General features: G+C 54.2%; 2 protein-coding genes across 8 annotated transcripts in view; one reads left to right on the top strand and one right to left on the bottom strand.

Moving 5' to 3' along the window:
* Positions 1-5,470: 5,470 nt before the first annotated feature.
* Rab35 (RAB35, member RAS oncogene family) lies at positions 5,471-20,165 on the top strand. Of its 2 annotated transcripts, XM_032887079.1 has the most exons (6): positions 5,471-5,717; positions 11,173-11,223; positions 13,001-13,124; positions 15,791-15,915; positions 15,997-16,121; positions 18,107-20,165. In XM_032887079.1, exons 1-6 carry the CDS (start codon positions 5,666-5,668, stop codon positions 18,233-18,235), a joined length of 606 nt encoding a protein of 201 aa, XP_032742970.1. In that variant the 5' UTR covers positions 5,471-5,665; the 3' UTR covers positions 18,236-20,165. The 2 variants fall into 2 exon arrangements, with proteins under 2 accessions (XP_032742970.1, XP_032742971.1); XM_032887080.1 differs by lacking the exon at positions 15,997-16,121 and having other exon boundaries at positions 5,505-5,717; positions 18,107-18,213.
* A 427-nt stretch (positions 20,166-20,592) lies between these two features.
* The window catches only part of Bicdl1 (BICD family like cargo adaptor 1), an 86,030-nt gene continuing 79,100 nt past the window's right edge, over positions 20,593-27,522 (bottom strand). For 4 of the 6 annotated variants that reach the window (XM_032887077.1, XM_032887074.1, XM_032887075.1 and 1 more), the window contains 2 exons: positions 24,432-24,552; positions 20,593-22,030 (listed from right to left, as the gene is read on the bottom strand). In XM_032887077.1, the coding sequence (XP_032742968.1) occupies positions 21,872-22,030; positions 24,432-24,552 (280 nt within the window). In that variant the 3' untranslated portion in view covers positions 20,593-21,871. Of the gene's footprint in view, positions 22,031-23,657; positions 23,766-24,431; positions 24,553-27,522 lie in introns of all 6 variants that reach the window. The other 2 variants (XR_004386041.1, XM_032887076.1) reach the window with 2 other exon arrangements.

Raw genomic sequence — 27,522 nt, 5'->3', positions numbered from 1 at the left:
TGCCTTTGTGCACCGTGCTCCCCACCATGACAATGAACTGGACCTCGGAAGTTGTGAGCAAGCCCCAAATGAAATGCTCGCTTTTATAAGCGTTGCCTTGGTCCTGTGTCTCTTCCCAGCAACAGAACACCGACAAGGACAGCCAGTCACTGTGCAAGGTGGAACGCAAGGTGGGCTTAACGCTCTAACAGGTGTGACTTCAGTTTGAAGGGCTGTTGTCACCTTAAGATCTGGAAGACAGAAAAAAAAAAAAAAAAAAAAAAAAGATCTGGAAGACAGGATTCAGATGATGATGGCTGCCTTTGCCAGTACAGGGCAGGAAGGAAGGGGCTGGCCACCAGTCACTCCCTATGGCACAGAACTCTGTCCTTAGGAAGGGTAGAGCCCAGGTGTTAGCATTTTGTCTAGGTTCTCTCCCGGTTACCTCTGCTCGCCCCCTCTTCTCTCTCTTGCCTTCTTGCTCCTGCTCTGTCCCTCTGTCCCTTGCTCCTGCTTCCCTCTCTGCCCTCATTCCCCTCCCCCCTTCTCCCCAAGCTCATGGCTTCTACTCCTCTTCTCCCCCCCCCCGCCTCTCTCCTCTTTCCCCCTCTTTTTTCTGTCTCTACTACCCTCTCAACTCCCTTCCCATGCCCTGAATAAACTATTCTATACCATTGTGTGACTTGTCCCTCAGGAGGAAGGATGCCTCAGCATCCTTCCCCCACACCTCCCTAGACCATATCCCCCCCCCCATATATATATATCACAACACGAGGTGCAAATGGGAAGGAGGCCCCTAAGGTTATTCATATAGCTGGCAGAATTAGGGGGGGAGGAACCTGTATGTTTGGTCACCAAACCCCAGTGTAGTCAATAAAAATAATCCGGAAAGTGATTTTAAAGTGCAAGTGCACTGGTTTTTTTTTTGTGTGCACTGATGACGCTTCCCCTACCTGCAGGTGCCAGGTCCCCTGGAACTGGAGTTACAGTTGTGAGCTCCTATGTGGGTCCTCTGGAAGAAGAATTGGCCACTTAACCTCTGAGCCATCTCTCCAGTCCCCGGGAAAATGTTTTTAATAAAAGAAGCATCGGGGTTCGCATGGGACTCTGTGGAGGGATTGGGTTCCCCTTTGCAGAAGAGGCAGGACCGCTTGCTTCCGTGGATGGTTCTGAGCCCCCACCCCCAGTTCTGTTGGGGGAGGGGCCTTCCTCCCTCAAGGAGGGATGGAGTTGGTCTGAGAAGCAGTCAGTAGGATTTCTGGGTGAGACCTAATTGCATGTGCCCCCCTGACCCTGTCTAGTGCCTTTCGGATGCGGTTTCTCCTAAGATGGGACAGAATCGACCCACACATGGACGTCTCTCAGAGCAGTGCCTTATTCCCACCACTTAAGATCCCCACCCCAAAGGGAGGTGGGGATAGCAGCATCTGACACATCATCTCAAACACTTGGCCTCCGGTCCCACTTACACGTCAAAATTATCCAGGACTTCAGAGAATGCTTGCTTGTGTGTACCCTACCTGTGGATGCTTGCTTTCTAGAAATCACAACAGAAGTACGTGCTAGAAAACATTTAATAGAAGCACTCATTCAGAGCATAACAGAGTCAAGGGTGGAACGCGACTTTAATCCCAGAGGCAGGTGGATCAGGTTGAGGCCAGTCTTGTCTAAAGTGAGTTCCAGGACAGCCAAGACTACACAGAGAAACCCTGTCTTGAAAAACCATATAGAGAGCTGAGCTGGAGAGATGGCTCAGCGGTTAAGAGCACTGACTGCTCTTCCAGAGGTCCTGAGTTCAATTCCCAGCAACCACAGGGTGGCTCACAACCATCTGTAATGGGATCCGATGCCCTCTTCTGGTGTGTCTGAAGACAGCGACAGTGTACTCACATACATTAAATAAATTAATTTAAAAAACCAGGAAGCTTGGTGATGTAGCCCATCTGGTGAGGGCCTGCCATGCATGCACACAGCTCCTGTAGAGCCACACAGAGCTTGGCCGGGTTTTACTTCCACTTTCTTGCATGACAATAGCCTCTGGCTCCTGGATTTACCCGGATACCGTAGGTCCCTCCAGTGCTGACCTAAACCCAGCACTGCCGACTTCGCGGTGCCACCCTTCCCCAAGGCCTCAGCCCCGCCCCCTTTCTCGCCTTACTTCCCATCCCTCCTTCTGGGCTTCTGAGGAGACCTGGTTGTTCCCTGCCTTCCACCTGCTTTTTGTTCACTGCCAAGGTTGAGGAGCAGAGGCCACCCCAAGGATCCTTGGCTCCCAGGCTCTTAGATGCCATCCTTCTCCTGACATCCCTGGGACCTGTGCTCCCAAGCACCGTGAAGATAGGTTTTTGAATTTTGCTAACCGCTAAGTCTCTGACAGCCAAAGCAGAGCCAGGCATGAAGTAGGCCCCGAGAATGGTGGGGGTTTTTTTTTTTTTTTTTTTTTTTGTTTTTTTTTTTAATTTAAAAAGTTTTGGGCTTTTTAGGTCCTGAGTTCAAATCCCAGCAACCATTTAAAATCTGTAGATTGAGATTTAGCCCTCTTCTGGTGTGTCTGAAGACAGCTACAGTGTACTCATATATAATAAATAAATAAAATATTTAAAAAAAAAAAAAGATTGTTTAGCGTACATGGGTGGTTTGCATGGAGAGGGCGTCTGGTAGTGGCGATGTGGGTGTTGGGGACCGACCCTCTTACACTATGGAGACAGCTCTCCAGCCCCACTGTCGAAGGGATTACTGTCTTGCTCCCCAACTCTGAAGAAGCTGTGGGTGGTGTTCGGCTTCTGGGTGCATCTAGTAAGCACACCCGTATTTATTGAATGAATGAGTCAACGGATTGAGTTTGTTGCCTGGATCCAGCTGCCAGGTGATGCTGAAAAAGCAGCTTCGTCTGGCTGTCACTGTTTGTCTGTCTGTCTTTGTATCAGCCCCGTCCCTGGTCACCCGTTGACGTTCGGCAGCCGTATGCAGCGTGCTCCTGCCCTGAGTCTGCTACACAGCATCCCGTTACTGCTCTTCTGCTTGGGATCTCCCTAGTTTAGCTCTGAGGTAGGAAGGAAAAGCTGTACCTCAGGACGTGGGGACAAGGCCCCCATCTGCGGGCCATCCTGGTCGGCCTGCGTCAGTTCATACTCGGCACACGGCACAGGTGCTTTTTGGAAAGAGCTCTGCCGGATGGACGTTAGATGGCATTTTCACAGCATGTGCTGGGAGACTCACTTTGGGATTCCAGAAGCATACCCTGGCCTCAGGGAATTCCCCCTCCAAGCCAAAATTGAGGATTTTCGCAGGGTGTGACAGCTGCTGTCTCTTTAGACAACCGACATTCCAAACGCACCTCTCTTCTGGTGTCGCCATGAAATCTTCATGACGGGCTCTCCTCCTTCCCTCTTGCCAACAGAGGCAGTCCGGGTCCTCTGAGGTCTAGGCAGGGTATCTGACAGCCATTCTATCTGCTGTATTGCATCATGAGTGTGTCCGAGCTCTGTTGAGTCTGTACATTCTTGGAAGGAGAAAGTTCACCATCCTCTATGACATGGGGCATAGTAAATGGTAAGACACCATTAAATAGTTACAGAATAAAATGCCCAGTGGGTTCGGGGCAGAACTGGGAATCTCATCTTCCTAGGGCGGACTCTGTTTCACTCCCTAGAGTGTCCCACAGCTGTGAATCCTGGAAGTCCCCTATAGGAAACGGCTCAGAGATGAACGAGTCCTTGCACAAGGACTCACATTGGTCACTGTGACTGACCGCACACACGTTTACAGTATTCTGAAGAAACAGGCTCTAAGACTGCCCGAAAGCTTCTCAGGGGTGGATTTCATAGTTGCCCTTGAAAATGCCACCTTTTCAACCTTGGAGCAAACATGAAGATGATCTGACAGGATACTTCCTGGGCCAGGAAGACTTGGAGTGCTTATCTGACGTCTACCCTAACCTTAAGGCTTCTTGCTGTCTCCTCTAAAATGTTTTGAGGTTTTTATTTGATGTATGCGCATGTTAGTCTGAGTGTGTGTCTATACGCCACATGTCTGAAGTGTCAGCCAAGGCCGGAGGATGGCATCAGTTCTGAGACTGGAGTTACAGACTCTTGTCAGGCACCGTGTGGGGGCTGAGGGTTTAGCCAGGTTCCTCTGGAGGATCAGCCAGTGCTCTTAACTGCTGGACCATCAAACTGCCAATCAAAGGAATGGCATGAACCTGCCCGACCCAGGAGTTTCCAATCTAGAACACAGGGTCTCTTTTCAGCCAGTACCTTAGGAATCTAGGCTCGTGTTTATGACATCACCAGGCAAAAAGAGCTCAAGGCCTACATCGGACACTCTGTGTGCCGTTCAAGGACTTTGCTTGCAATTCCCTGAATAACAAGAAAATTATGAACCGCATAAATCTACCAGAGCAGCAGAGTCGTGAAGGAATAATAGTACAACCATCAGCCGGAGCACCACGTGGTGAGGCGGTTAAATGATTGATGGCGGTGTGAACGCACGCACGAGGCACATGTGTGCTTAGATACTCCTAGAAGTTTATGGGAAAGCACGTATCCATTCAACTAGTAAGTGTTTCACGACTGTCCAAGAAACTTTAATGGGGTTACTACGGGGTCTGGTTCTAGAGGAAAACTAATGTCAACTTTGAATTCTGTAACCATCTGTATTTTTTTGTTTGTTTGTTTTGTTTTAAACACCAACACTGTTTCTTATGGGGAAGGATTAGGAAGCAGCAGTATCCCAACAGGTGCTTGACTGGAAAGCTCTGGAAGGTAGTAGGAAGCAGTGACGAGGAGGCTGGGTGGGTGGAGCTCGGCTCGCAGGGCGCCTGCCTAGCATCTGCGAAACCCTGGGTTCGAGTCTCAGCACCACATAAAACGGGACTCAGGAGGTACAGGTAGGATCAGAAGTTTATGGTTATCCTCGGCTACTCGGAGAGTCAAGGGCCATCCTGGGCGACTTGAGAACTTGTCTGGAAAAAGCCAAAAACACAGGGATGGGGCAATCCCTGCAAACTTGCAGGGAGCGTGGCAGTGGCAGCGCACGGGGACCGGCAGGTGAGCTTCCGCTCGTACTGGAAAAACCTGGGGCTGACTCCGCGCTGCGTACGGCGGAACGGCGCCCCGGGAAACTGAGGCAGAAGGAGAGGAGGCGCAGGCGACCAGGGTGCACCCCACGGATCCGAATCCGGAACCGCTACCCGTTCCGCCAGGAGGTCGGGCGCCTGGAGTCGTGGTGCTCGGAGGCGAGTTCCGCCCAGTGCTGACCTCCAGACCTCAGTCCCGCAGCCGGCCATCGCCTCTCTTCCATCAGGCCTGCTAAACGGCTCGGTTCTCCCGAGGGCCGTGGCGTCCACACTCGCTCGCTCGTTCGGACCTCGTCCGGGGAGCGTGCTCACTGCGCGTGCGCGGAGAGGGCGCGGCCGACCGGGACTGCGGCTGCGCAGAGGCGGGTCCAGCCGCCGCGCCTGCGCAGTAGTGGGGCGGGGCGGGAAGGAGGGTGGCGGCGGCACCGGCGGCGGCTGCTGAGGAGGAGGAGGAGGAGGTGGGGGGAGCGGAGGGAGGTGTTTCTGTCAGTTCCGGCTGTTTGTTCGGGAAGTGGATCCGCCGCTGCCGGAGCAGCCGGGAGGGAGCTGCGGATCGCGAGGCCAGTACCGACCCCGCCCGCCCGCGCGCGCGCGCCGCCCCCGCCCGCCATGGCCCGGGACTACGACCACCTCTTCAAGCTGCTCATCATCGGCGACAGCGGTGAGGGCCGCAGGGGCCGGAGGCGGTGCGGGCCCCTGCCGGGCGCGGCCCGCGGGGCCGCGGGGCGGGCGGGCGGGCGGGCGAGGAGGGCGCGGCCGCGCGGGGCGGGAGGCGCGGAGCTAGGCGGCCGCAGGCCCCAGGGGCCGCAGCGAGGGGCCCGGCTGCTCCTCGGCGGGTTGGGGCGCGGAGCGCGCGGGCTGCACGCCCCGGCGCTTGCTCCTGCCTCACGTGTGACCTTGGTCAAGTCGCGCGATCGCTGGAGTTGGAGAGACCCGGGTTCGAGTCCCGGGAAGGCAAGCTTTTTCACTCTGTGACCTTGGGCAAGTTGCGTCGCCTTTCTGAGCCTCAGTTCCTGCATCTGAGAAGTGGGGACTTGTTAAGCTGAGCGGTGTTGAGTATTCGGTGAGCTAAAGTAGGGAAAGTGCTTAGCGCCTGGCCCGGTGTAAAGTAACCTCCAAGTAACTAACTGTTGGTGGTGTCAGCGTGAGTCTCCCTGTGAAGACTCAGCCTTCTGTGAAATGGGTATTTCCAGGACTTGTCTCTCCGGGTTGCCGTGGGCTTGGATGAGGTGCGGCAGGTACGGCCATAAGCACATTCCTGCAGAATCGTCACTAAGTCTCTGCATGGTTCAGTTCTCATCTGTAGAATGGAGTAGTAGATTTGCCTGACAGAACTGATGTTAGCAGCCAGTGAGCACACACATCACTATGTGCTTGGCACACAGTGGGTGGACAGTGTTTGCTGTTATCTTACCTGGGTGCTTCATCCGATATTTTAAGTGCTTTGTGCACACACACACACACACAGATACACTCTCTCTCTCTCTCTCTCTCTCTCTCTCTCTCTCTCTCAGTACTGATCCATCTCTGATTTGTAGAACAGTTTCTGGTACCCAGTGCTTAAGCGCATTTGGTCAGTCACACTGGTTTCTGGCCAAGGATGAAGCATTTTAGAGGTGTTTGGAGTGTGGCAGGTGACCAGGTCTGTGAGGTGACGGTGAGTTCAGAGAGGCCGGCCCAGGATGTTTGTGGGCGCTTAGCTGAGGTGCCAGGATGATGTGATATTTAGAAGGAGGCTGGGGAGCAGCTAAGTTTATAGATTAGACTTGAGTGTGGGTCATGGGACTTGAGACAGCCAACTTGGTGGTAATGCCTGTGGATTGTTAAGGAACTAGAGCAGGGAGTCCCCTGAGACTCAGGATGTAGGCTTGTTGGGTGACACTGTCATAGATAGGTCATGGAAGTAAATGGTAAGTGGATTTTGGTCTCATGGGAGAAGCTGGGTTGGGATGTGCCTCGTGGTTTGGTTCCGGTGGGAGATGGCTGAAGTCTCAGGGGTTGCTGGGGGGCGGAGGGGAGGTGTCCTCGGTGGCCTCACCGAGGAGGTAGAATAGTAGCTACGGCTGGGAGTGGAGTTGAAACAGTGGAAGACTGACCCGTTGTGGTTTGAATGAAAGGAAACCAGGCAAGCCATGTAGATTTGAACTTGGACCCAGCTAATGGGGTTTCTCTGGGCTCTGAGGATTTGCTGACATTACGGTGATCTCTCTCCTTTCGGAGCTAAAGTCAGCCCGCTGTGGTCAGAGGTCTTTATCCCTCCCCAAGACATGGCCAGTTTTAATATCCAAAACGTGAAAGGCTAAACTCAGCAGGAAGTTGTAGCTTGCCGGCTTTCTCTCTTTTGTTCAACCCAGGGCCTGCTTTCTTATGGTGCACCTTGCAGGGCTAGTGATGGTTTCTGCTCAGAAGTCGGGTGTGGGAGAGGACTCGGTGGTCAGTGTCTGTAAGGTCTGGCTCCAAGGGTCAGCGTGAGCATGTAGGCCTGGGTTACAGAGAAGAGGGGGACACTGTGCTGTTGGATTTCTCCTGCCATTGAGCTTACACATGAAGCTGAGCATTTAGGAACCCGGAGATGGTAGCCAGGGGAGCAGGGAGCGGGATGTCACTGCCTGGCTGCCTTGGCCCCTTGAGTGTGCTTCTGAAGGTGTGTCAACTGATTCTCAGACACTGTGTTATCTGATTCTCACCCCTGGTCTCTGTGGTTTGTCAGATAAGGAAACCAAGGCTCAGAGGAGAAGCCTTCTCTGCCTAGAGTCACACAGCCCCTGCAGCTGTGCACATGTGTGCTAACCCCAAGAGCAGGCCGTGTTGGGCTGCAGGCACTGGGCCTCACTGGACCCTGGCGGCTTTCCGTCTCACTCACTCAGCCACATTGTACACACTTCTGGAATGTGTTCCCTGGGCATGGGCATCTTCTTTATCCTCTCAGCTGCCCCGCATTGGCTTTTGGTTTGTACCCACGGATGCCAGTTACCCTCATTCTCACAGCCTGAGGCTGGTGTGCCTTTAGACTAGGTAAAATCCCTCTCTTAACCCATGAGTAGACGGGAGCTGGGAGGTGGGCGTGGTCTGTCTGCAGGTACAGGAGAATGTGGCCACTGAGGCAGAATTAAAGTTGATATCACTTTACTTGAGTTTACAGCAGGCTGGCTAGATCTGTTGCCTCAGAGGAAAGCAGTGGGGCAGAGCTGCGGAAGGTCCATAGCAGCACGCGGGGTGTGAGTGTGTGTGTGTCTGTCTTTCTGTGTGTCTGTCTGTCTCTCTGTGTGAGTGTGTGTGTGTGTGTGTGTGTGTGTGTGTGTGTGTGTGTGTGTGTGTGTGTGTGTGTGTGTTGATGGTAAGCAGTGGCATCCCTTCCTGCCAAGAGGCATCAAGTCCCTGGGGCCTGTGTCCCTTGCAGGATAGCAGACCTTAGAGCTCGGTGGCTAGAAGAAAGTGTTGCTGTGCTGGAGATCGGCCCTGGGCGCATCTGTAGGGTCGACAGCAGCTGGAATATTTGGGAGGTGGCAGGTCTTGGTTTCTGTTCCTCTCAGGAAGAGCAGAGTTGGAGGTTTGTATCAAGTCCATGGCGGCAGACCATGTTGTGACTAGTGGTTTTTCTGCAGCCAAGGATTTCAAGTCCTTGCTGTCACTGCAGATGGTACCTCTCTCTCCCCTGTCTACTACAGATACGGGAGATTTGGATAATTGATGATGGTGATGATGGTGGTGGTGATGATGGTGGTGGTGATGATGGTGGTGGTGATATTGTTAGTGATGGTGGTGGCAGTGGTGATGGTGGTGGTGATGATGATGGTGGTGGTGATGGTGGTGGTGATATTGTTAGTGATGGTGGTGGCAGTGGTGATATTGTTAGTGATGGTGGTGGCAGTGGTGATATTGTTAGTGATGGTGGTGGCAGTGGTGATGGTGGTGGTGATGATGATGGTGGTGGTGATGGTGGTGGTGATATTGTTAGTGATGGTGGTGGCAGTGGTGATGGTGGTGATGGTGGTGGTGATGGTGGTAGTGGTGATGGTGGTAGTGGTGATGGTGGTAGTGGTGATGGTGGTAGTGGTGATGGTGGTAGATGATGATGATGGTGGCGGTGATGGTGGTGATGATGGTGGTGGTGGTGGTGGTGGAGGTGGTGGCAGCGGCGGCGGCCAGATGTGGTATTGCGCATATTGAATTCCAGCACAAGCAAGTGGCTTTGAGAGTCTGAAGCCAGTTTGGTCTACATTGAGAGTTCCAGGCCAGCCAAACCCTGTCTAAGTGGGGGAAAGGATTCTGCTGTCTCCTGCCCCTGAAGTTTGAGAGCTGCTTCATTGGTGACGCTGCTGTAATAACATGGCGTAGCATGGCTGTCACTGAGACTGTCGGCCTGTGGAGAGGGGTTTAGTTGGTAGCTATTAAGTGCTGGGCTCAGCTCATGGCTCTGAATGAATGCATAGGGTGAGGGAAGGGAGGTCTCGGACCTACAGCACTCACTCACTGCTCAGTGGCTAGAATGAGCTTTTAGCTGAGTAAGCTGGACTTAGAAGGCTCCAGGAGGAAGCAGAGGCACCACAGGGCCCATGGGGTGTCAGTATCAGGCAGAACACGGTGTGGATCAGTGCAGGAGCCCGGCTGTCTTTGGGCTTAGCAGGAAGCCTCATGGCGGAACAATGAGGAAGTGGTACGAAGCAAGCGCTGTAAGCAGAGGGCTGAGCTACAGGTGCTCGGCAGCAGGGCGTCCTCCCCAGGGCCTCCTTGGGAAGTAGGGCTCAGCTGTACCCGTTCTTCACGGTCGGGTTAGAAACACAACCGTACAGCCCCGTGTGCAGGAGTGGTTCGCAGCCTCCGCTACTTGAGGGCCAGGGGTGGAACAGCCATCTTTGAGAACTGGAGTCAGGCTCTGGGTTTCTCTCATAATAGGCACGTATGCTTAAGTTTTGATTTGATGACAGAGTTTATGGGGTCCTCGGGTGACTTGGTACCTTTGAAGGCATTTCTGTTGGACATAGGGTGGAAGAAATGTGGACAGGAGCCATGGGACAGGTCACTTTTGCTCCTGTGCATAGGAGGTTACATGGCTTTTGGCTGCTTTGTTTTAAGTCATGCTTCATTGCTGGATACATTGTGTTTGTTCTTGTGTAGCAGTTTCACAGACGTGAGGATATTAGGTCAGAGTCTGGGGTTTTTCAAGTTTTCTCGGTATTGCAAAATTACTTTTCAAAGAAACTGAAGTCATTTGCATTTCTACTCAAGGGGCTGCAAGTGTCCCCATTAGAGGCTAGGATTGTAGTTCGGTTGGTAGTGTTAGCTTCAACGCATGAAGCCCTGGGCTCCATCCCCACCATACCTGTGACCCCAGTATTTGGGAGGTAGAGGCAGAAGAGTAGGATTCAGGTCGTCCTCCATTACAGTGAATTCAAGCCTGACTGGGGCTGTGTGGCGCACGCTCCGAGCCACCGCACAGACGTGAGTGTGCGCTGCCCTTCATTCCGAGCTTGCCTGATGTAGCCACTTTGGGGTGGTGGAGGCTGGAAGACAGGAGGCTGGTAGGTGCTCTGGCCAACCAGAGCCACTGTGTGGATGTCACGGGGAAGCCGGGAGCTCCATTGGCAGGTTCCGAAGCCCAGGCACTCATGGGGTGGTAGCCAAGTTTGTCCAGTGGAGTCCCCGCCTCACTCACTCAGCCACACTGACTTAGCAGGGGCTCTGGTCGTGTGAGCCTTAGTTTCTCCACCTACAGAGTATCCCTGATGACATGGAGGGCTCTCTCCGCCTTTCCATTCCCTTGCAAACTGAAGTGTCCTGAAGTGTCCTAGGACCTTGCCGAGGACACGCTTGGACTGGTCTGCTTTGGTTGACCTTCCTCTTGTGTCTGCTGTCTGGTGTCTTCCTCCAGGCAGCCCTCAGAACAGGGCCTGGGCATGAGTCCCTCTGTCATCTCCCCCAGAGGATTTGAGAGCATCTTGTCTTACATGAGGACGGAGGGCAAGGTCAGCAGTGATTGAGTGGCAGGAAGATGCTGTTAGCGTGCGGGGAGAGGAGACAGGCTGCCCTTGAGAAGGGTCCTGGCCTCATCAGGCTTCTAGGGAAGGCTGTAGGAGGAGGCCCTCCCCGCTCATCCCCATGTGGTCTTGTTGCAGGTGTGGGCAAGAGCAGCTTGCTGTTACGATTTGCAGACAACACCTTCTCAGGTGAGTCCACGCTGGGTACTGCTGGGGTGTTTGGTTTTAGAATCCCCTATGGTGTTCCAGAACCCATCTGCTTCTGTCTGGTTCCAGAGACGGTCATTCTGGCTGTTGGATGAGGGAAAGTGGGCTCTGGGGCTCAGAAAAGAAACCTCTGTGTTCTGCCCAGTCCAACTCTTCACAAAGAGCCCCTCTCTGCTGGTCCCCACTCCCCTACCCAGGGTGCCTTTGTGTCCACATTTAGGACTTTAAAGTCCCACTAGATATACTGGATAGTACAGATCTAGTAGGAATACGTCCATACTGTAAAAATGACACTTGTCCCTCCCCGACTCCTGTTGCTCTGGGGCCTCTGTTTGGGGGTGGAGGTGGTGTGTGTGTGTGTGTGTGTGTGTGTGTGTCTTTCTGTCTCTCTGTTTCTTTTTCCTGACCCCACCAGCTGTTCAGAAATCTTGTCTTTGTCAGGAAACGTGCTTCATCCTTGCTATCCACAGACCTCCAACCTGTTCGGTTTTCAGGCGGAATCTCCCTTCCTATACATCTCTGGCTTGGCCTGGAACTTGCTATGTAGACCAGGTTGGCCTTGAACTCAGAGACTCTGCCTCCTGTGTAGTGGGATTGAAGGTGTATGCCACCATACCCAGCCTCCCTTGATTCTGTAATGACAAGGAAGTTGCTTATGTCTAGATGCACTGTCACTTCACAAGCCACCACCTTGGTGATGTGGTTTCTGGTTGCTTCAAAGAAGCAGTGCTGGATACATCGTTTCTTCTTGTACACATAGAAGTGAGGTGACTAGGTCATAAAGGCTAGGGTGTCTAAACTTTACCTGGTGCTGCCAAGTTGCTTTTTAAAAAAACGTATTTATGGGGTTGGGGATTTAGCTCAGTGGTAGAGCGCTTGCCTAGCAAGCGCAAGGCCCTGGGTTCGGTCCCCAGCTCCGAAAAAAAAAACAAAACAAAAAAAACGTATTTATTTGACTGAGGCTGAGGGCAAAGGGGACCTGACATGGTAAATGAGGGGACACGCCGTGTGTCATAATCACTGACTGCTGTGAAGAGACACCATGACCACCATAACTCTTATAAACAAAATCATTTAATTGGGATTTGCTTGAGTTTCAGAGGGTCAGTCCGTTATCACGGCAGGGAGTGTGTGACAAGTATTGGGTGGGAACAGTAGCTTCCACACAGATGTCTTCTACACAGATGTCGTGAGAGTCGTTCCAAAGTTTTCTTTCCTGTGAAAAGCCATCACCCCACTTTATTACACATACGACCCAGTAGATGTTCTCAGCGGTCCACGACAGCCTGGAGGACCGGCCCTGACTCCTTACCCCCCTCACCTGGGCTTAGCCTCACACACTCCAAACTGGCCATGGGTATTTTGCTCTTGTCCCCCTCCAGAAAGTGCAGTGTTGGAACCTGTTAATCAATTTTGAAAGTTATCCTCCACCCCCAATAAAAAGAGAAACCCAGGATGAATGATGAATAGGTGTGTTCCATTCTCAGGTCACAGCCTACCTGTCCCTACCCTGCCCTTCAGTAAAGGCCCTCCATCTCCTCAGTCACTTGACATTTTAATGTCACTGGGAGCGTATTGTTCTGGGTCTTACTCTGCCACCATGTCCTGTCTCACTGGCACTGTGGCTGTTAGAGCAGGTGAGCTTTCTTGGTTCAGGACTCTCCTTAGGGCCTTGACTGGATGGGGCACAGACAGTGGGATGGGGTAGGCTGGGGCTTGGGGGACCGAGGGCTCTGAGTAACGGGCTGCTTGCATACAGGCAGCTACATCACCACAATCGGAGTGGATTTCAAGATCCGGACTGTGGAGATCAACGGGGAGAAGGTGAAGCTGCAGATCTGGGACACTGCAGGGCAGGAGCGCTTCCGCACCATCACCTCTACGTGAGTGCCTTGGATGTTTTTGTGAAGTTGAGTGACATCGCTGAATGGAAATAGTGCGGTGGGAATGTCACGGGTGTGGGGAGGTGAGGCCTCGGTGGGTGGCGGAGCACCTGGCCTGGTATCCGTTATGGCATAGACTGTGTACAGCCATGGGCACTCACTCAGTCCTACCTGCTGGCAGTTCCTTTGTCTTCAAGTGGCTAGAGCAGCAGTATTGTCTCCCTGGGTTAGTGATGAGCCCTTCCCCGGTGCCCAGTGAGCCACTAACACTGGCTTGTCATTGGTTCGTTTTGTGCAGTCCCTGGGCACCCATCTTGACTCTTTAAAGACTATGGGGACCTGGAAGATCATAGGTGTGGGGGACTTAAACGTTTGTTCCGCCGTGTGTCCTTGGGCACACTGCCCAGCGGCCAGAGGCTTCAGCTGAGGATCTGCTGAGGCTCGAGTCCTGGTCTCTGCGTCTGGCCTTTTCATGGGTCACTTGTGTCTGTCTGTGTTCTCTGTGCGGTAACTCCTTTGCACAGATAGGGCATGTCCAGTGTGTGCGAGGCAGGCCTCACTGTGTAGCCCCGGGTGCTCTTAAGCTTCTGCTGGGATTAACGGCACGGGCCGTTTCTCACAGCTAAAGGTGCTTCTGAGAGCTGGGCTCCACAGCGGGTGCAGGGTTGGTTGGCCTCTGTGGACACATCCCTGGCCTGTCTGTATAAACAGTTCCAAAGCTCAGTGGAATGTTCCCCCTTCTGTCAGCATGGAATACAGGTAGCCACTGTGGGCCCTGGTTATCCTCTGAGGGTGTGAATGTGGGGGTTCATGTATTAGGGCAGCACAGGCTACTCAGCCGAGCAGGTTAGACTGGTGTTTATCATACTGTCTGCGCTGTAGTGGGCATGAGTGCCATGGTTCAGGACCCTGTCCTGTCCTGTTGGGAAAACCAACGTTAGCCCTGCCTTGGGGTCTTAGGCTTGGCTCATTCTGAAGCCGCTTCAGGACCTGCCAAAGGGGCCATGGAGAAACCATCACCTTGATGGCAGTGGCGGGTGAGGAAGAGAGGGCCATGGAGGAATCGTCCCTTGATGGCAGTGGCAGGTGAGGAGGAGAGGCCCTTGACGTAGCTGAATGATCTGCAGGTGGAGGAGTGGAAGTGACTGTAGCCGGCGTCTGTGGAGAGAGCCCTTTCCTGAGAGCTCTCTGGCCCTTGGGTGGCTGGGAGAGAAGCATGGACTCCTGCACTGGCTTAGGGCAAAGCTGAGTAAGGCAGGGACGGACAACACCTGGGTCAGAGGCCTGGAGGCCCTGGTGTCCTGCTAGCCTTTCCCGGCCAAGGCTCTCCTGCGTGGCAGGAGCTAAGGCAGTGGGGTGCCATTTCAGGCATCTTCAGCAGAGGAAGGGTTCAGAGGTGCTCTGCCGTGTGTACTTCCGCTGGCAGGAGCGTGCGTCTGTCCATGTGGGTCTCCTACCAGAGGCATCCACCAAGCTATGTTGTTGAACTGGTAGTGCTCAGGGCAGTAGTTTGCTGTGGGACCAGGGCCAGGTTGGTTTAGGGGTCCTGAGCTGAGACAGTGGGACTTGGAACAAGTCTGCACACAGTGTGGTGACCTGCCCCACTCAGCCACTCTTGGTTCTGCCACCTGCATCTGGGACTCCAGATTGCCGTGGAGAAAGGGACACTTGTCCTGATAGTGAAGAGCACCCGCACTGTCTCTGAACTGTCCCCAGCCTTGGGGTGGCATCTGTGATCTCTTCCTCACAGCAGGGATGCTCTCCGGAGTCCACATCTTTCAGATGTCTTGACTATGGAGAGTGGGCAGCAGGGCTCCCTTTACCAGTCTGGGCCCATGGGTCCTGGTGTAGGCATCTTGAAACCCGGGACAGGAGGCGCCCTGCCTTCAGTTTGTATTCTACATGGTTAAGGCCTTAGTGGCCAAGAAGAGTAGCTTTAGGGACAAGGCTCAGAGGACAGTCCTGAGGGCAGAGTGGGCCAAGGGTGTTGCTTGGCCTCGGGCACTATGAGGCCCAAGGCCCTGTGCTGCAGGGTTGGTGCGCCCGGCTTTGTGGGTAGCAGATGTTTGGAGAGGGATGATGGCAGCCACCTACCTTCCAGACCTCCTGGCTGGTCTGCAGGGTTAGTTGAGCCCCTCCCCCAGCTGCTGGAGGCCTGTGTAGCCGCCTCCGCACTCTTCCTCACTGGAGCAGGGTCACTGCCCACCGGGAAAGGGGTGCACTTTGCCCTGGCTTCATGTAGGTGCAGCCTCTTGGGATGGCATTTTACTGCCGAGATTTGAAAGAAAGTTGGAGCATTTAAACAAGGATGGTGATAACATGATGTCAGACACAGGAGCCGCCTGAATTCTAAAAATAAAAGGAGAACTTGAAAGATGTTTCCAGCTTATGGCGCCCTGAGTCAGTGGGGTGACTCCAGGCCTGGTCCACCTCAGACTGTTACTGCCCCCACCACTGCTGCCAGGGACAGGCCTGAGAAGCCAGTGCTGCTGGAGTAGCCTGTCCTTCTGGTCAGGCCTGGCTCCGGCTGGTGGTCAGGGCTAGGTGCAGGGCTTGGTCTGGCCTGGGTACCCACACCTTCCCCAGCCACCATCCTGCAGCAGGCAGGTCCCAGGGGAGCAGCTCTGTCCTGGGCCAAAGCCCTGATGCACATCTTGGCCCTGCAGGTATTATCGGGGGACCCACGGGGTCATTGTGGTTTACGATGTCACTAGTGCCGAGTCCTTTGTCAATGTCAAGCGATGGCTTCATGAAATCAACCAGAACTGTGACGATGTGTGCCGAATATTAGGTGAGCTGGGCCCGAGGGTGGGGCGGGTGGGAGAGCAGCGTGTGGTGTTCGTGCAGGAAGTTGACTGTGCTTTGTTTAAAGTGGGCAATAAGAATGACGACCCTGAGCGGAAGGTGGTAGAGACAGAAGATGCCTACAAATTTGCCGGGCAGATGGGGATCCAGCTCTTTGAGACCAGTGCCAAGGAGAACGTCAATGTGGAAGAGGTGAGCTTCTGCTGAGCCTGGGGAGAGGGCGGGTGAGGACCCATGGACTCTGCCCCACCTCGGGCTTCTCCCGCTGCAGGCCTCAGGCACCCGAGTGACCACCAGTCAGTCAGTGCACACTGGTGGCTGGCAGCTGTCCTCTGGGGTAGGATCCCATTTTTCTTGGAGGAAAACGGAAGTTCCTCTTACTGAGTATGAATAGTCTTAGGGGATAACCCGGGAGAGGGGAGTCAAGGCCCGGCCTTTCCCTCCCCAAAGCCTCGCTCAAAGTCTCTATCCCAGCTGCTTCCCATTGGCCCTTCCTTGAGCCCATCATTACCACCTCTTCTTCCCTGCCCCTCTCGGTTGCTTGCTTCCCTGTCCTCCAAAGGGCATCTTTCCTGGGGTTTCTGGTTAGAGCCTCTACCCAGCAGGCTCCTCATTTGTAGCTGCAGGAAGCAGCCATGATCCTGAGGGAGCAAAGCGAGCGCTTCGGCCACAGGCCCCATTTGGCCCATTTACTGGCCCTAGAGAGGAGCCTAGAGGTGCTAGGGAAGTTGCCTTCCTGCTCTATTGTGAACACAGGCTCCTCAGAGCCAGGCCGGCCAACCTACCTCTTTGAAATTCATTGCTCATGTGCACACAGGGGGAGAGAGAGCTGTTTTCCAGGTTGTGAGGAGCGAGTGAGCGGAGTTGTGCTGAGCATTCTGTGCACTGTGCTAAGTAGGTGGCGTGCGTGCACTGTACACATGAGAAGCCAGAAGAGGGCATCAGAAACCATGGAGCTGGAGAGAGGTGCCGGGCAGATGCCCTGCTGTGATCAATCCCTGTTCCTCAAATGGCACATAACAGCTCGTGAGCACCGGGTCACCGCCTCTGGTTCCAAGGGTATCTGAGCTCCTAGCTTAGCTTGTTTCCTTCACTGCTGCACATGCAGCCTGTGGGGCAGAGTGGGCCTGAGGCCTGGTGGCTCCTCTCACTAGGACACTGGGTAGTCAGGGTAAGGTTTAGGCAGTGTCTGGCCACACGGCAGGGGGATGGTGACAGGTGGACAGGCAGTGGTTTTCCTCTGTCTCTGCAGAGCAGCGTCCCTTTGTCTTGTCAGAAGGTTCTAGGTGAACGTTTCTAACTATGTATTAAACAGGACTGGCGAGCTGGCTCAGTGACTGATTGCACCACTCCGATTGCAGAGGACCTGAGTTCAGTTCCTAGCGCCCAGTTGTGTCCAGCACAACTCCCATGACTCCAGTTTGAGGGGCTCTGCCTCGGGTTTTGATGGGGGACCGTACTCATGAACAAACTCACACACAGGAAAAAAGACTGCAGAGTTTGACTTCCCAAGACAACTACAGGCTTTCGACGCTTTTAACCTTTAACCCCACTACTTCTGCCTAGAGCAGCAGTTCTCAACCTGTGGGTTGTGGCCCCTTTAGGGATCGAACGACCCCTTGCACAGGGTCACATATCAGACATTTACATTATGATTCCTAACAGTAGCAAAATTACAGTCATGGAGTAGCAATGAAATAATGTTATGGTTGGGGCTGGAGAGATGGCTCAGCAGTTAGGAACACTGGCTGCTCTTCCAGAGGTCCCGAGTTCAGTTCCCAGCAACCACATGGTGGCTCACAACCATCTGTGATGGGATCCGATGCCCTCTTCTGGTGTCTGAAGACAGCTATAGGGTACTCATAAAAAAAATAATGATATTGTTGGGGTCACCGCAGCATGAGGAACTGTCTTCAGGGGTCACAGTGTTAGGAAGGGTGAGAACCCCTGTGTGTTGAGGGCACACAGTACACACCTGTAGCCTGAGCACTGGCGAGGCAGGAGGAGGATTGTGAGTTTAAGGCCAGGCTCCAGAGCCATGGCAAACCACTCTGCAGCAGGAGCGCACGCACACACACAGGTTTTGAGGACATACACGGAGTTCACAGAGAAATAGAATGGCCTGGGAGGTGTCTGTGCTAGCCCACGGGTTCAGCCTTACCCTGTCGTCTCTCCAGATGTTCAACTGCATCACAGAGCTGGTTCTACGGGCAAAGAAAGACAACTTGGCCAAACAGCAGCAGCAGCAACAGAACGATGTGGTGAAGCTCACCAAAAACAGTAAACGAAAGAAACGCTGCTGCTAATGCCCCGCCCGCCCACCGCAGAGACTGCACTGCACCTCCCAGCCTGAGGCCTCGGCGGCTCTCGGGGACAGTCTCAGTCTAGTGCCGTTATTTAAAGAATTCTCTCCACGTTTTTTGTATCGGGAGGCGCCATCGGCACTTCCTCCCCTTTCCCCTTGAGTGCCAAGAAGGTGTTGGACGAGCCTGCCCTTCCCCACGGTGCCCTTTTCCCTGCCGAGGCGCCTGGACCTGGTGAGGACGCTGCCAGCTGAGTGGACCGATTAACCAGTTTGTACATAGTGTATATTGCATTAACCAGCTGCACACCCTCAGCCTGCTCTGGCTTTTGGCTCCTTCCGCCAACCTGCTGCAACAGACCCTCCCGAGCCCTCCACACCCATCTCGACGGCAGCTTCCTGAGGAGCCAACCTCGTGTCCTAGCTGAGTCCTTGGCCATCCCTGGCCCATGGAGTGCACTCCACATGGCTCCTACCTACAGCTGCTCTGGGAACCTGGCCTCCACACAGGCCCTAGGCCTTCAGTTCCACGAGGAACTCAGTCCTGCCCTTTTGGACAACAGGTTTCTCATTCTGCCTTCTAGATGCCTCTGCTACAAACCCAGGGGGAGCCGCGGCTTCTCACTTACCCACCATGTTTCAGTTCCCGCAGAAAGGTAGTGGCACACCTGTAGAGATGGAGCTTTCGAGGCGGAGGGGGGAGCATTCTCTTAACAAATACAGCCAATGAGGCCAAATCAAACAAAGTTCCTCGCAGTTATTTCCCCGAGATGTGATTGGCTCAACAGCAAACGTTGTGACTGTCCCACTTTGGGCTCAGTATTTTTAGAAAAGGTGATGGCTTCTATTCAGTGCAGGGCCAGGCTCTCTCCCTTCTGTGGGAAAGGAAGGCTTTGCACCCTCGTCCCTGTGCTCGAGAGCCTCCCGCTGGAGACAGTTTGTAATGGAGCACCAGGCACCTATGGCAGAGCCAGGGGGTTGCTGGGCTATGGGAAGACACTTCCAGGCTGGGACAGGTAGCTTTTGCATTACTGACAGATCTGTTTTTAGTTATGAAGGTGGTAGGAAGATTTCTTAGCCACTGGGAAGTGGCAGTGGGATGGGGGCAGCCAGTATTCACCTACCCCCCCCCCAGCAGAGTAATCTGCATTTGATTACTTCCCCCTTCCCCGGGACACTTGGTTGGTTCCCTTTCCCCTAAAGGATCACGTAACTCGGAAGAACTGATTTGGACATCATAATGTGTTTTATTAGACTTCCTTTCCTAGGCGATTTCCAGGCACAGCCCTGACTGGACAATCATCACAGAATACTGCAGATTTTCCATGTTAACACTGTGGATGGGGTTTCAATCAATAAACTGGGGCTTTCTTCTCACCTGTCTCTCCATTGTCCGAATCGTCAAAAGCTGAGCATCGGGCTGGGTTTGGGGCTGCGGAAGACACCTCAGGGCCAAGCATTAGGCGACTCCATGTGGCCCACGTGAGCTGGGAGCTGAGCGAGGCTTGTTTCCAGGCCTGCCTTGGCTGACCGAGGACTTCTGTTCCTGGGCAGGTGACATGCTTCTGAACACATGGGAAACCAGTATGGGAGTGTTTGCCAGTTCAAGCAATAAGAGGGCGATCTTGGAGCATCCAGCCCAAACTGGGAGCCTCCATGGCTTCTGGCACCTGCCTGTTAAGGCCCAGGTGGTGGTTTTGGGTGACAACAGTGTGCCTGTCCTGCAGTGTTAGATGCATGAGTGGGATGGGGTGGGGTGGGGTGGGATTAAGGGTGGGGGTGGGGGGACTCAGGTGATGTCCTGGTGGGCCTGATGTGAAACTCCTGTCAAACAAGACTTTTAAACGGTTCACCAGGATTATTTCTGTATTGAAAGTTTCTAATTCTGCTTTTTACAAAAAAAAAGTACTAAAAATAAAGGTTCAAGCTGCCAAGTTCCCTTCCAGGGTCTGTCTGCGCTCCTACCCTGTGCTCTGGGTACCTGGCTCTGCCCACTGTCGTCAGCTCTTGTCCTCAGGTGCTGCACGGGTGTCATGGAGGGCCCTGGGACACTGTTCTCCACGAACCCACGGCTCAGGGTGGCGTTTCCCCTCCGGGCCCAGAGCACATGTGGGAAGACGCCAGGGGAAGCTCCGTGTTTACTCTGCATACACCGGAAGGATGCAGCGGGAGCTTGTGCTTGCCGTGAGCTCTTGAAGCTGGATGCTTGTGCCATGCTGGAGAAGAGGGGTGGGGAGCACACTGCCACCTCTAGTGCCCCTTCTGGGGCTGGCCCTGGCCCTCTACACCAACAGCCACATCACAGAGCACAGCACGCTCACACCAACAACCCTCCAGACAACCAGGAACGGAGGCAGAGGCTCTGTAGAAACTCATTTTATTCTTATTCAGACTATTTCCAAAAGAAGCAGTGGTGCGCTGTTTTTCTAAAAATATGCCTTTATAGATTTATGTGTGTATTATAAAATCCATACGTGTATTTACACAATTGCTACATACAAAATTACAGCACTGTGGTATGTACATGTCTGTAAGTACATTCTGTCGCTCAGCCCTGCTGTGCTTGTCCCTGTCGAGGGAGGAGGCTCAGTGAGTGGAGAGCAGTGCAGGCCGGCCCCACAGAGCCTTGAGCTGGGGCCTCGGCAGAGATGGGGGTGGCTGCTGCGGAAGGAGCAGAAGCAGCAGGCTGAAGGCCTTTGTCCCTTAGAGACCTGGTGGGCAGTATCTGGAGGCTCCCAGCAGCCTTGCCCCATCTACCCTGTGGCACCCACGCTGCCTTCAGTGTGAGGGTGGTAAAACCAGGCCCCTCCAAGGCCACTCTTGTGGCCTGAACTTGCTTGGCTTGGCCAAGAAGTTGCATTTGAGGTGGGAGGGAGCTGTGGAAGACAAGTGCCCTCCCAGTCCTATCCCGTGATGGGGGAAAGTCTGGAAGGCTAAAGCCTACAGGGCCAATGGGACGCAGCCTGGCCCAGGCCTCCCTAGGGCTAAGGACTGCACTGGAGGAAGCTGAGGAGTGGTGGCAGCCAGAAGACAGGACCTTCCCTGGGGTGCAGGGTGGCCTCAACAGGGCTTGGGTACACCCAGTTCTTAGGCCTCACAGCCGTAGGCTGAGCCGCCTGCCGTACAGGGGCTCCAGCAGAGGTGCATGCACATGGGTGAGGGCTGTGTCTCCCCGCACTCCAGGCCAGTGGCTGGAGCAGGAGTGGAGGCTCAGGCCTCCTGAGGCATGCACAGGAGGCCCCAATCTGTTCCCCATGTTCAAAACCAAGGAGGCAGCAGAGCCTTTAGGGTGGGCTGTGCTCAGCTGGGCCTGGGTGGCAGAGCCCAGCAGTGGGCTGCATGGGAAGTGGCTGAGCCCTGCTCACTAACAGGATCCTGGGCAAGCCCAGGCTGAGGCTTGGCTTGGGCAGTGGGGACAAGATTCATTCCTGTCCCTTGTGTGGGGGGGGTGGGCAGCCTTCAGAGGACAGGGCAGGCCCTACCTCTCAGCCTCCATTACGCTGACATAGGGAGTGAGCTCTCTGGAGCTAACTGGGCCCCAGGGCAGGTGGGCGGGCAGTGTAGCTGCCCAGCTCCAGCTAAAGGGGACCCTTTTCAGGTGCTGCTAGTCCCCCATCTCAATGGCCAGACTCCTCCCCACTTAAATTTTCCTGAAGAAGGAGAAGAGCCGTTTGCCGTCCGTGCTGGGTTCCTGCCCCCGCCCTACGCCGTGGCCCCTAGGGAAGGCAGCAGCAGGCCGGCTCTGTTCCTTCAGGTGCGTGTCCATCAGCTGCCTGTCAATGACCCTGTGCATGTCATCCTGCGGAGGGAGAAGGGCGAGGATAAGCAGCTGCTCTTACCTGGTCCTGGGGCTGGACAGGGAGATGGAGACAAATGGGGCAGAAGGTGAAGGTGAAGGATGAGATGGAGAAGCACTGTAGTTTGCCGAGAAAGTGGTGCCATGTAGTGTTCAGTCAGCCTCAGCGCCTGGGTCATCCATCCTGACCCGGCTCTGCCTTTAGGCCTAAATAATGGTGCAGCCCCATCCTAGCTTATAGAGCTGTCTGGATGCCCACTGTCTGGCTTGCCACTCCACCCTCAGCCCAGAGTGACCTTGGCTTGTGAGCCCAATGATCCGCCCAAGGTTCTTTGTGTCCTAATTTCCCCTTCAAATCACTCAGGCTAAGCCAGCACGCACCCACATCAGGAGCGGCCACTCTGCTTGGATGACCCCACGGCTAAGCTCTCAGCCAAAGCTATGAGCAGTGCCTTCTTGTGATGCGGTCTTGTTTCAACTCCAGTCTATTCGCTTCTCTATGGGGTAAGAGCCTTACCTTTCTAAGCAGCTGGTTGCCTACAAAAAGTGCCCATGCAGAAGGGCAGCTGTGGGCAGTTCCCTCTGTCACTGGACTCTGACTAGAAGCAGCTACCTGACAATGGGCTCTGCACTGCCTTCGGCAAGGAGCTCTGTGTGTTCACCACCCATGCACAGTGCAGTCTCCTGTGAGCTATGTGCTGCTCTGAAAAACAGGCCCTGAGACCCACCCATGGGGGAGTGGTGGCTTGAATCCAAGCACATGGCAGCAGGGAGGCCATCGTAGGGCAGCTCGGCAGCACAGGAAGCCCAGGCTATGTGGCTGAGGCAGCACTGGGGAGACAGGGCGGACCCTGGACAGCATGGTGTCTTCCCTCTGCTGCACTCAGGTTCTGCTCTGTGGGTGTCACCTGAGTGTCTTTGAAGGTCTCCAAATGAAACCAGACGACCTTCCTGACCCCTGCCCCTGTGTGGTGAGCACACAGCTGTACCCCTGTTCTCCCCTCCATCCTCTTCATCCTCATCTTTCCTCACATTCCACTTCCTCCCTGGCTCCTCCTCTTCCCCCTCTCCTTGCCAGCTCCATTTCCCATTTGCCTCTCAGATTAGACCCTGTGTCGTTTTTGCCAGCACATGGCTCATACTTCTAAAGTCCCAGTGCAGAGCCTCGGCACATGCTCTATGACTGCACTTAGGACAAGCTCCACGAATACGCTGTTCAACACCAAAGGGAAAAGTCAGAGCTTTAGAACAAAGTTCTCTCGATGCTGCCACATTTTCTCTGGTAGTCGCTTCAACTGTGCTCTTATACTTTAAATACCCAAAGCTATCGAGGGAATTCCAGGAAACATATCTCCTTGGAACTTTACACACGTGCACATACGCATGTGCAGGAGCTGGTCATGACCCCGTGCCTGCTGCTATTCCTGCGGTACAAGCCCATCTATGACAAGGCGGCATCGGTCTGCCCGCGTCGCAGTGATGGAGAGAGGGGCTGGGACTTATAGCACGGCACACACGGCGCAGAGATGAGGCCAGGCACCGGCACACAACACAGTGGGCCATGGGGAAATGGCAGATGCAGGACACATGGCGGAGGACAACAGATGAATGGACCAAGGCTCAGTCTCACCTCAAAGGCAGGAGGGGTGTACAACTAAAGCTGTCGGCACAGGAGCTGAGAAAGCCACTAGATCAGAAACCAAAGGAGCCAGATAGTAAAAAGCCCTGAGGAAGCGAACTGGAGTTGGGAGAGAAGAGAGAACAGCTTTGTAAGCCCTGGTTCTCATGGTTGGAGCCAGGGAGCCAGTGACCTGATGGTGCAGTCAGGACTCTGGCTGCCAGCCCCTTAGGGCCACAATGTAGGGTCACTGCTGTTGGTCACTGTGGAGCTCACCGTGGGGAGTCACAGACGAGTGACTTGCATCTCGCAGGTCAGAGTTTCTTGGAGAAAGCCGTTAGCCACTAGACCCTTATTGTGAATCAGCCTGCCTCACCTTCCTCCCCGAGTCACACCCTAGAGCGGGAGGGAGTTGGGAGACCCTGAAAACGGGTCAGACAGAGGCAGTGACTCATTCGCTTCAGGACCCGTGCCTTGGAGAAAGGAAGCCTCACCTGTGGGGAGACTGCAGGGCTAAACCCCGTTCTGAGTTTTCTCTGAGTCACACAGGGCTTCCTGGACCCACATTACTTTAAAACAAACAGAATGGCCAGCTGAGGGGCCACCCCACATCTGGCGGAGGTCCATCCCAAACAGAGGCTGCCAGGGCTTCCTGTCTCAAGGACACCCTAAAGCATTCTACCCTGGAGGCTGGGACCCGGGCTCCCAGGACCTCGTCAGAACTCTTACTGATGCATGGCCGATTCCCAGTGGGCGCTCTCGCCTAGGCCTCAGGCTCTTGCTTACCTGCCAGGCCTCAAGCTGCTGGGAGAGGTTCAGTTTCTGCTGAATGGCGTCCAGTAGCTGGCTGTTGAGAGACATCATGTCCATCTTGCACTTGGCGAGTTCCAGCTCCACAGCCTTCTTCCTGCGAACAAGAGCTGAGGTGAGCACGGGCATGCGCACCTTGTGCCAGAGGCACCTGCCTCTTCACGAGGGGACCCAGGGTGGGTCTAAGGTAAGGGAGGGGTTGACCCCACACCACAGGGCCACTGACACCATGCCTCTTCACGGACTGCGTCATGCTCCCAAGCCATAGGCGTAAGCGATGACCTTCGTCACTAAAGAGGAGTCAGAGCGAGTCCATGGGACCAGAGCCTAGAGAGCAGCAAAGGCCTCTAACAAAGGAGCTGCCTGCTGACCCTTCATTCCAGGCTGTGCTCACTGCAGGGTGGGGACCTTCTGCTCCTGCTATGGGAAGGTCCTCCTCTGGACTAGCTACTGCACCCGTAAAGAAACTGTTCCAGAGATAAAGATGTTCAGACGATGGCAGCCACAGTTTAGCAACATTAGTTCCCAACGACTGGGGAACTGTTTAAAAAAATCTTAAGACAATGCAATATGGGCATCGGTAAAAACCCAGATATGTGGTATTGACGGACGGTTTACCATGACGCTACCAGGGAGGAAAAGGTCAAGCTTTGTGGAATAAAACTGCCAGTGGGTGGGTACGAAACCTAACGGAGGAAACTGGGGTGGTCTCTGAACAGGTCACTGACACAGCTCTCCCACATGCCTCACATTTGCTCGTCTCGGGTATTCCTCTACTCGCTTTCCCAGCATCATTCCATTTTAGCTGCTCAATGCAAAAGCAGACATGTTGGAGAGGGTACGAAAGGAGGATGCAGGTGACTGCGTGCCTCTGCAAAGGCAGCACCGGCTGCTCGAGAGCACATATGTCAGACCCGTGGAGAGCCGCAGGCTCTGGTCTCAGAACAACACACTAAATGAGCAAAGCCAGAAAGAGGAGGTGAGTCTCAGTTTTACAGAACTCAGACCAAACTTCCTCCCCGCCTTGTCCTCTACCCAGCAATTAGTCACCTACTCCACACCCCAGCCCGCCCCAGAGGGCTGCATTCAACAGCCACTTTGCCCTAGAAGCTGCTCCAGACAACGCCGGGCTTATCCTGCCCCACCCACTGCGGCTGCAGGCCACAGGGATAGGACGAAGCCTGTCCAATGAGCAAGGGTTCAGATGCCGCAGGTTGCTTCTGTCATGCCCACTGCCATTGGCTGGTAAACAACAGCGGAAATCCTCCTGGCAGCGGTTGCCATGGACGCGATTTGCCTGACAGTTTCCAAACCCAGGCGCCTCCCAGCTGCTCTAGCCTCAGGAAGTACCGTGTGTCTGCCAGCAGATGGCGCCCTGAGCAACCCCGAGCTGCGGGAATGTGCTGACTAACGCCAGGGCCTTGGCACTCCAGGGCTGCAGTGCCAGGAAGAAAGGGGAGTCTTCGAACGCAAGCCCAGGTCCAAAAGGCACAGCCACACAAGCCGCTTAACACACACGAACCCTATTCTTTAAAAAGAGTTCTTTCCAATGTCCAGAAGAACTCCTTATAGAAATGAAGTCACTGGTTTGTTTTGCTTTGTTGTAAGGCTAATTGCTAGCTTCAGAATAACTGGTGATACCCGCATTGCTGTGGCTGTCTCACCTGCCTGATTAACTTGTTTTTAGTGAGAGCTTTTTAATTGTAAGGGGATACAAGGTTGCTAGCGGCTTTCCTTGCTGTGTAGATAAGCAACACCTTAAGGTCTCTGCAGCCCAGTTTGGTGAGGGGAGTCCCCCTCAAATGCACATTAAAGTAACCAGGAGAAGCAGCAGCTCCACCAGCCATTCAGGCTCAACGGTTCTGGGGAGGACCCTGGTGGTCATAATGTGTGCAGGTGCGAGCACCACGGATGACGTCTGTTTCAATGCCACTGCTTTAAAGTACACACAGACCGTGGCACACAGGGACAGGTGACACAGACAGGCCTTCCCGAGATACACTGCATTCAATTGTGGAAAGTGACCTAGAAATAACAGACAACCCAACGTGAGGGCTGATCAGAGAAAAGTGGACCCAGAGGTAACCCAGGCCGCAGGAGGAACGGAAGGGGGAGCCGGAGAACCTGCCGCCCGCACTGCTCTAGTTTAACGGCACCACTGACCAGCTCTCTTCAGTGCTCAGGGCCAGAGGCACAGCAGACCAAGGGCCCCCGCAGTGAGCGTGTCCTCACTCTCTAAGGTGGGGTCGAAGAGCTTTACCTCCCACTGTGGAGGCAATGTTTACCTCCTCAGTGACGGGCGGTAACTGAAGGCCCGAGGAAGTATTTTAGATGGGTTGGGGGTGCTGGTGCACACCTCTAACCTCGGTACCCGAGTCTGAGACCAGGGAGTAACTTCAAATCAGAACCAGCCTTAGCTGCACAGCAATCCGAGCCAACCAGCCGTGTACCTCCAACCCGCCAATGTAAAGTGCGCGCATTCGCACGTCCCTGTTGACAGTGATGATGACCCGACAGCGGGATTTAGGAGGAAACCAGAACAGTGGAAACTGTGACATGAAAATCACCCCAGTGAAAAGTGCGCCCCAGACACTGGCCTCCCAGGGGCCGCGCAGTTAAGGGAGTGGCAAGCACGACAGGAGCTCGGGGGAGCTGGGGGCTTCAGAGACAGATTCTAAACAACTGAAGCTCCATTAATGAAGTAACTTGTATGCATGGGGAGGGGCTAAGAACACTGACTGGACACAGTGTTCTCACAGTGGGGCTCAGCTTACTGGGAGAGCACTTGTGTACATGAGGCCCTGGGCTTACTCTTCAGCATAGAAACCACCACAAACCAGAAACCCCCATCTGACCCAGCAGCCACACGACACTGCCGGCCAGGGAGCACACTCAAGTGTCCCATGGAGGGACAGGATCCAGTCCCCACTGGATCTGGTCTGAGGTTACAGACTCATGCTAAAGCTGACGGAGGGTAGATGAGGGTTCCCGCCATGCTTCTACTGTGTATGCTTGAGAATACACAGTATGTATGTCTGTAGTAAAGGAAAGAACGAATAAAAATAAC

Source organism: Rattus rattus, chromosome 16 (genome assembly GCF_011064425.1).
Source record: "Rattus rattus isolate New Zealand chromosome 16, Rrattus_CSIRO_v1, whole genome shotgun sequence".
Classification (NCBI taxonomy): domain Eukaryota; kingdom Metazoa; phylum Chordata; class Mammalia; order Rodentia; family Muridae; genus Rattus; species Rattus rattus.
The sequence above is the reverse complement of the archived record's forward strand: the minus strand, read 5'-3'. Positions and strand labels throughout refer to the sequence as shown.

Excerpts from the sequence above, each read along its gene's own strand:
- Rab35 (XM_032887079.1), top strand. The coding sequence starts at position 5,666 with ATGGCCCGGGACTACGACCACCTCTTCAAGCTGCTCATCATCGGCGAC. Across the intron at positions 13,125-15,790 it reads TTCCGCACCATCACCTCTAC|GTATTATCGGGGGACCCACG; the intron begins GTGAGTGCCTTG and ends TTGGCCCTGCAG. Across the intron at positions 16,122-18,106 it reads AGAACGTCAATGTGGAAGAG|ATGTTCAACTGCATCACAGA; the intron begins GTGAGCTTCTGC and ends TCGTCTCTCCAG.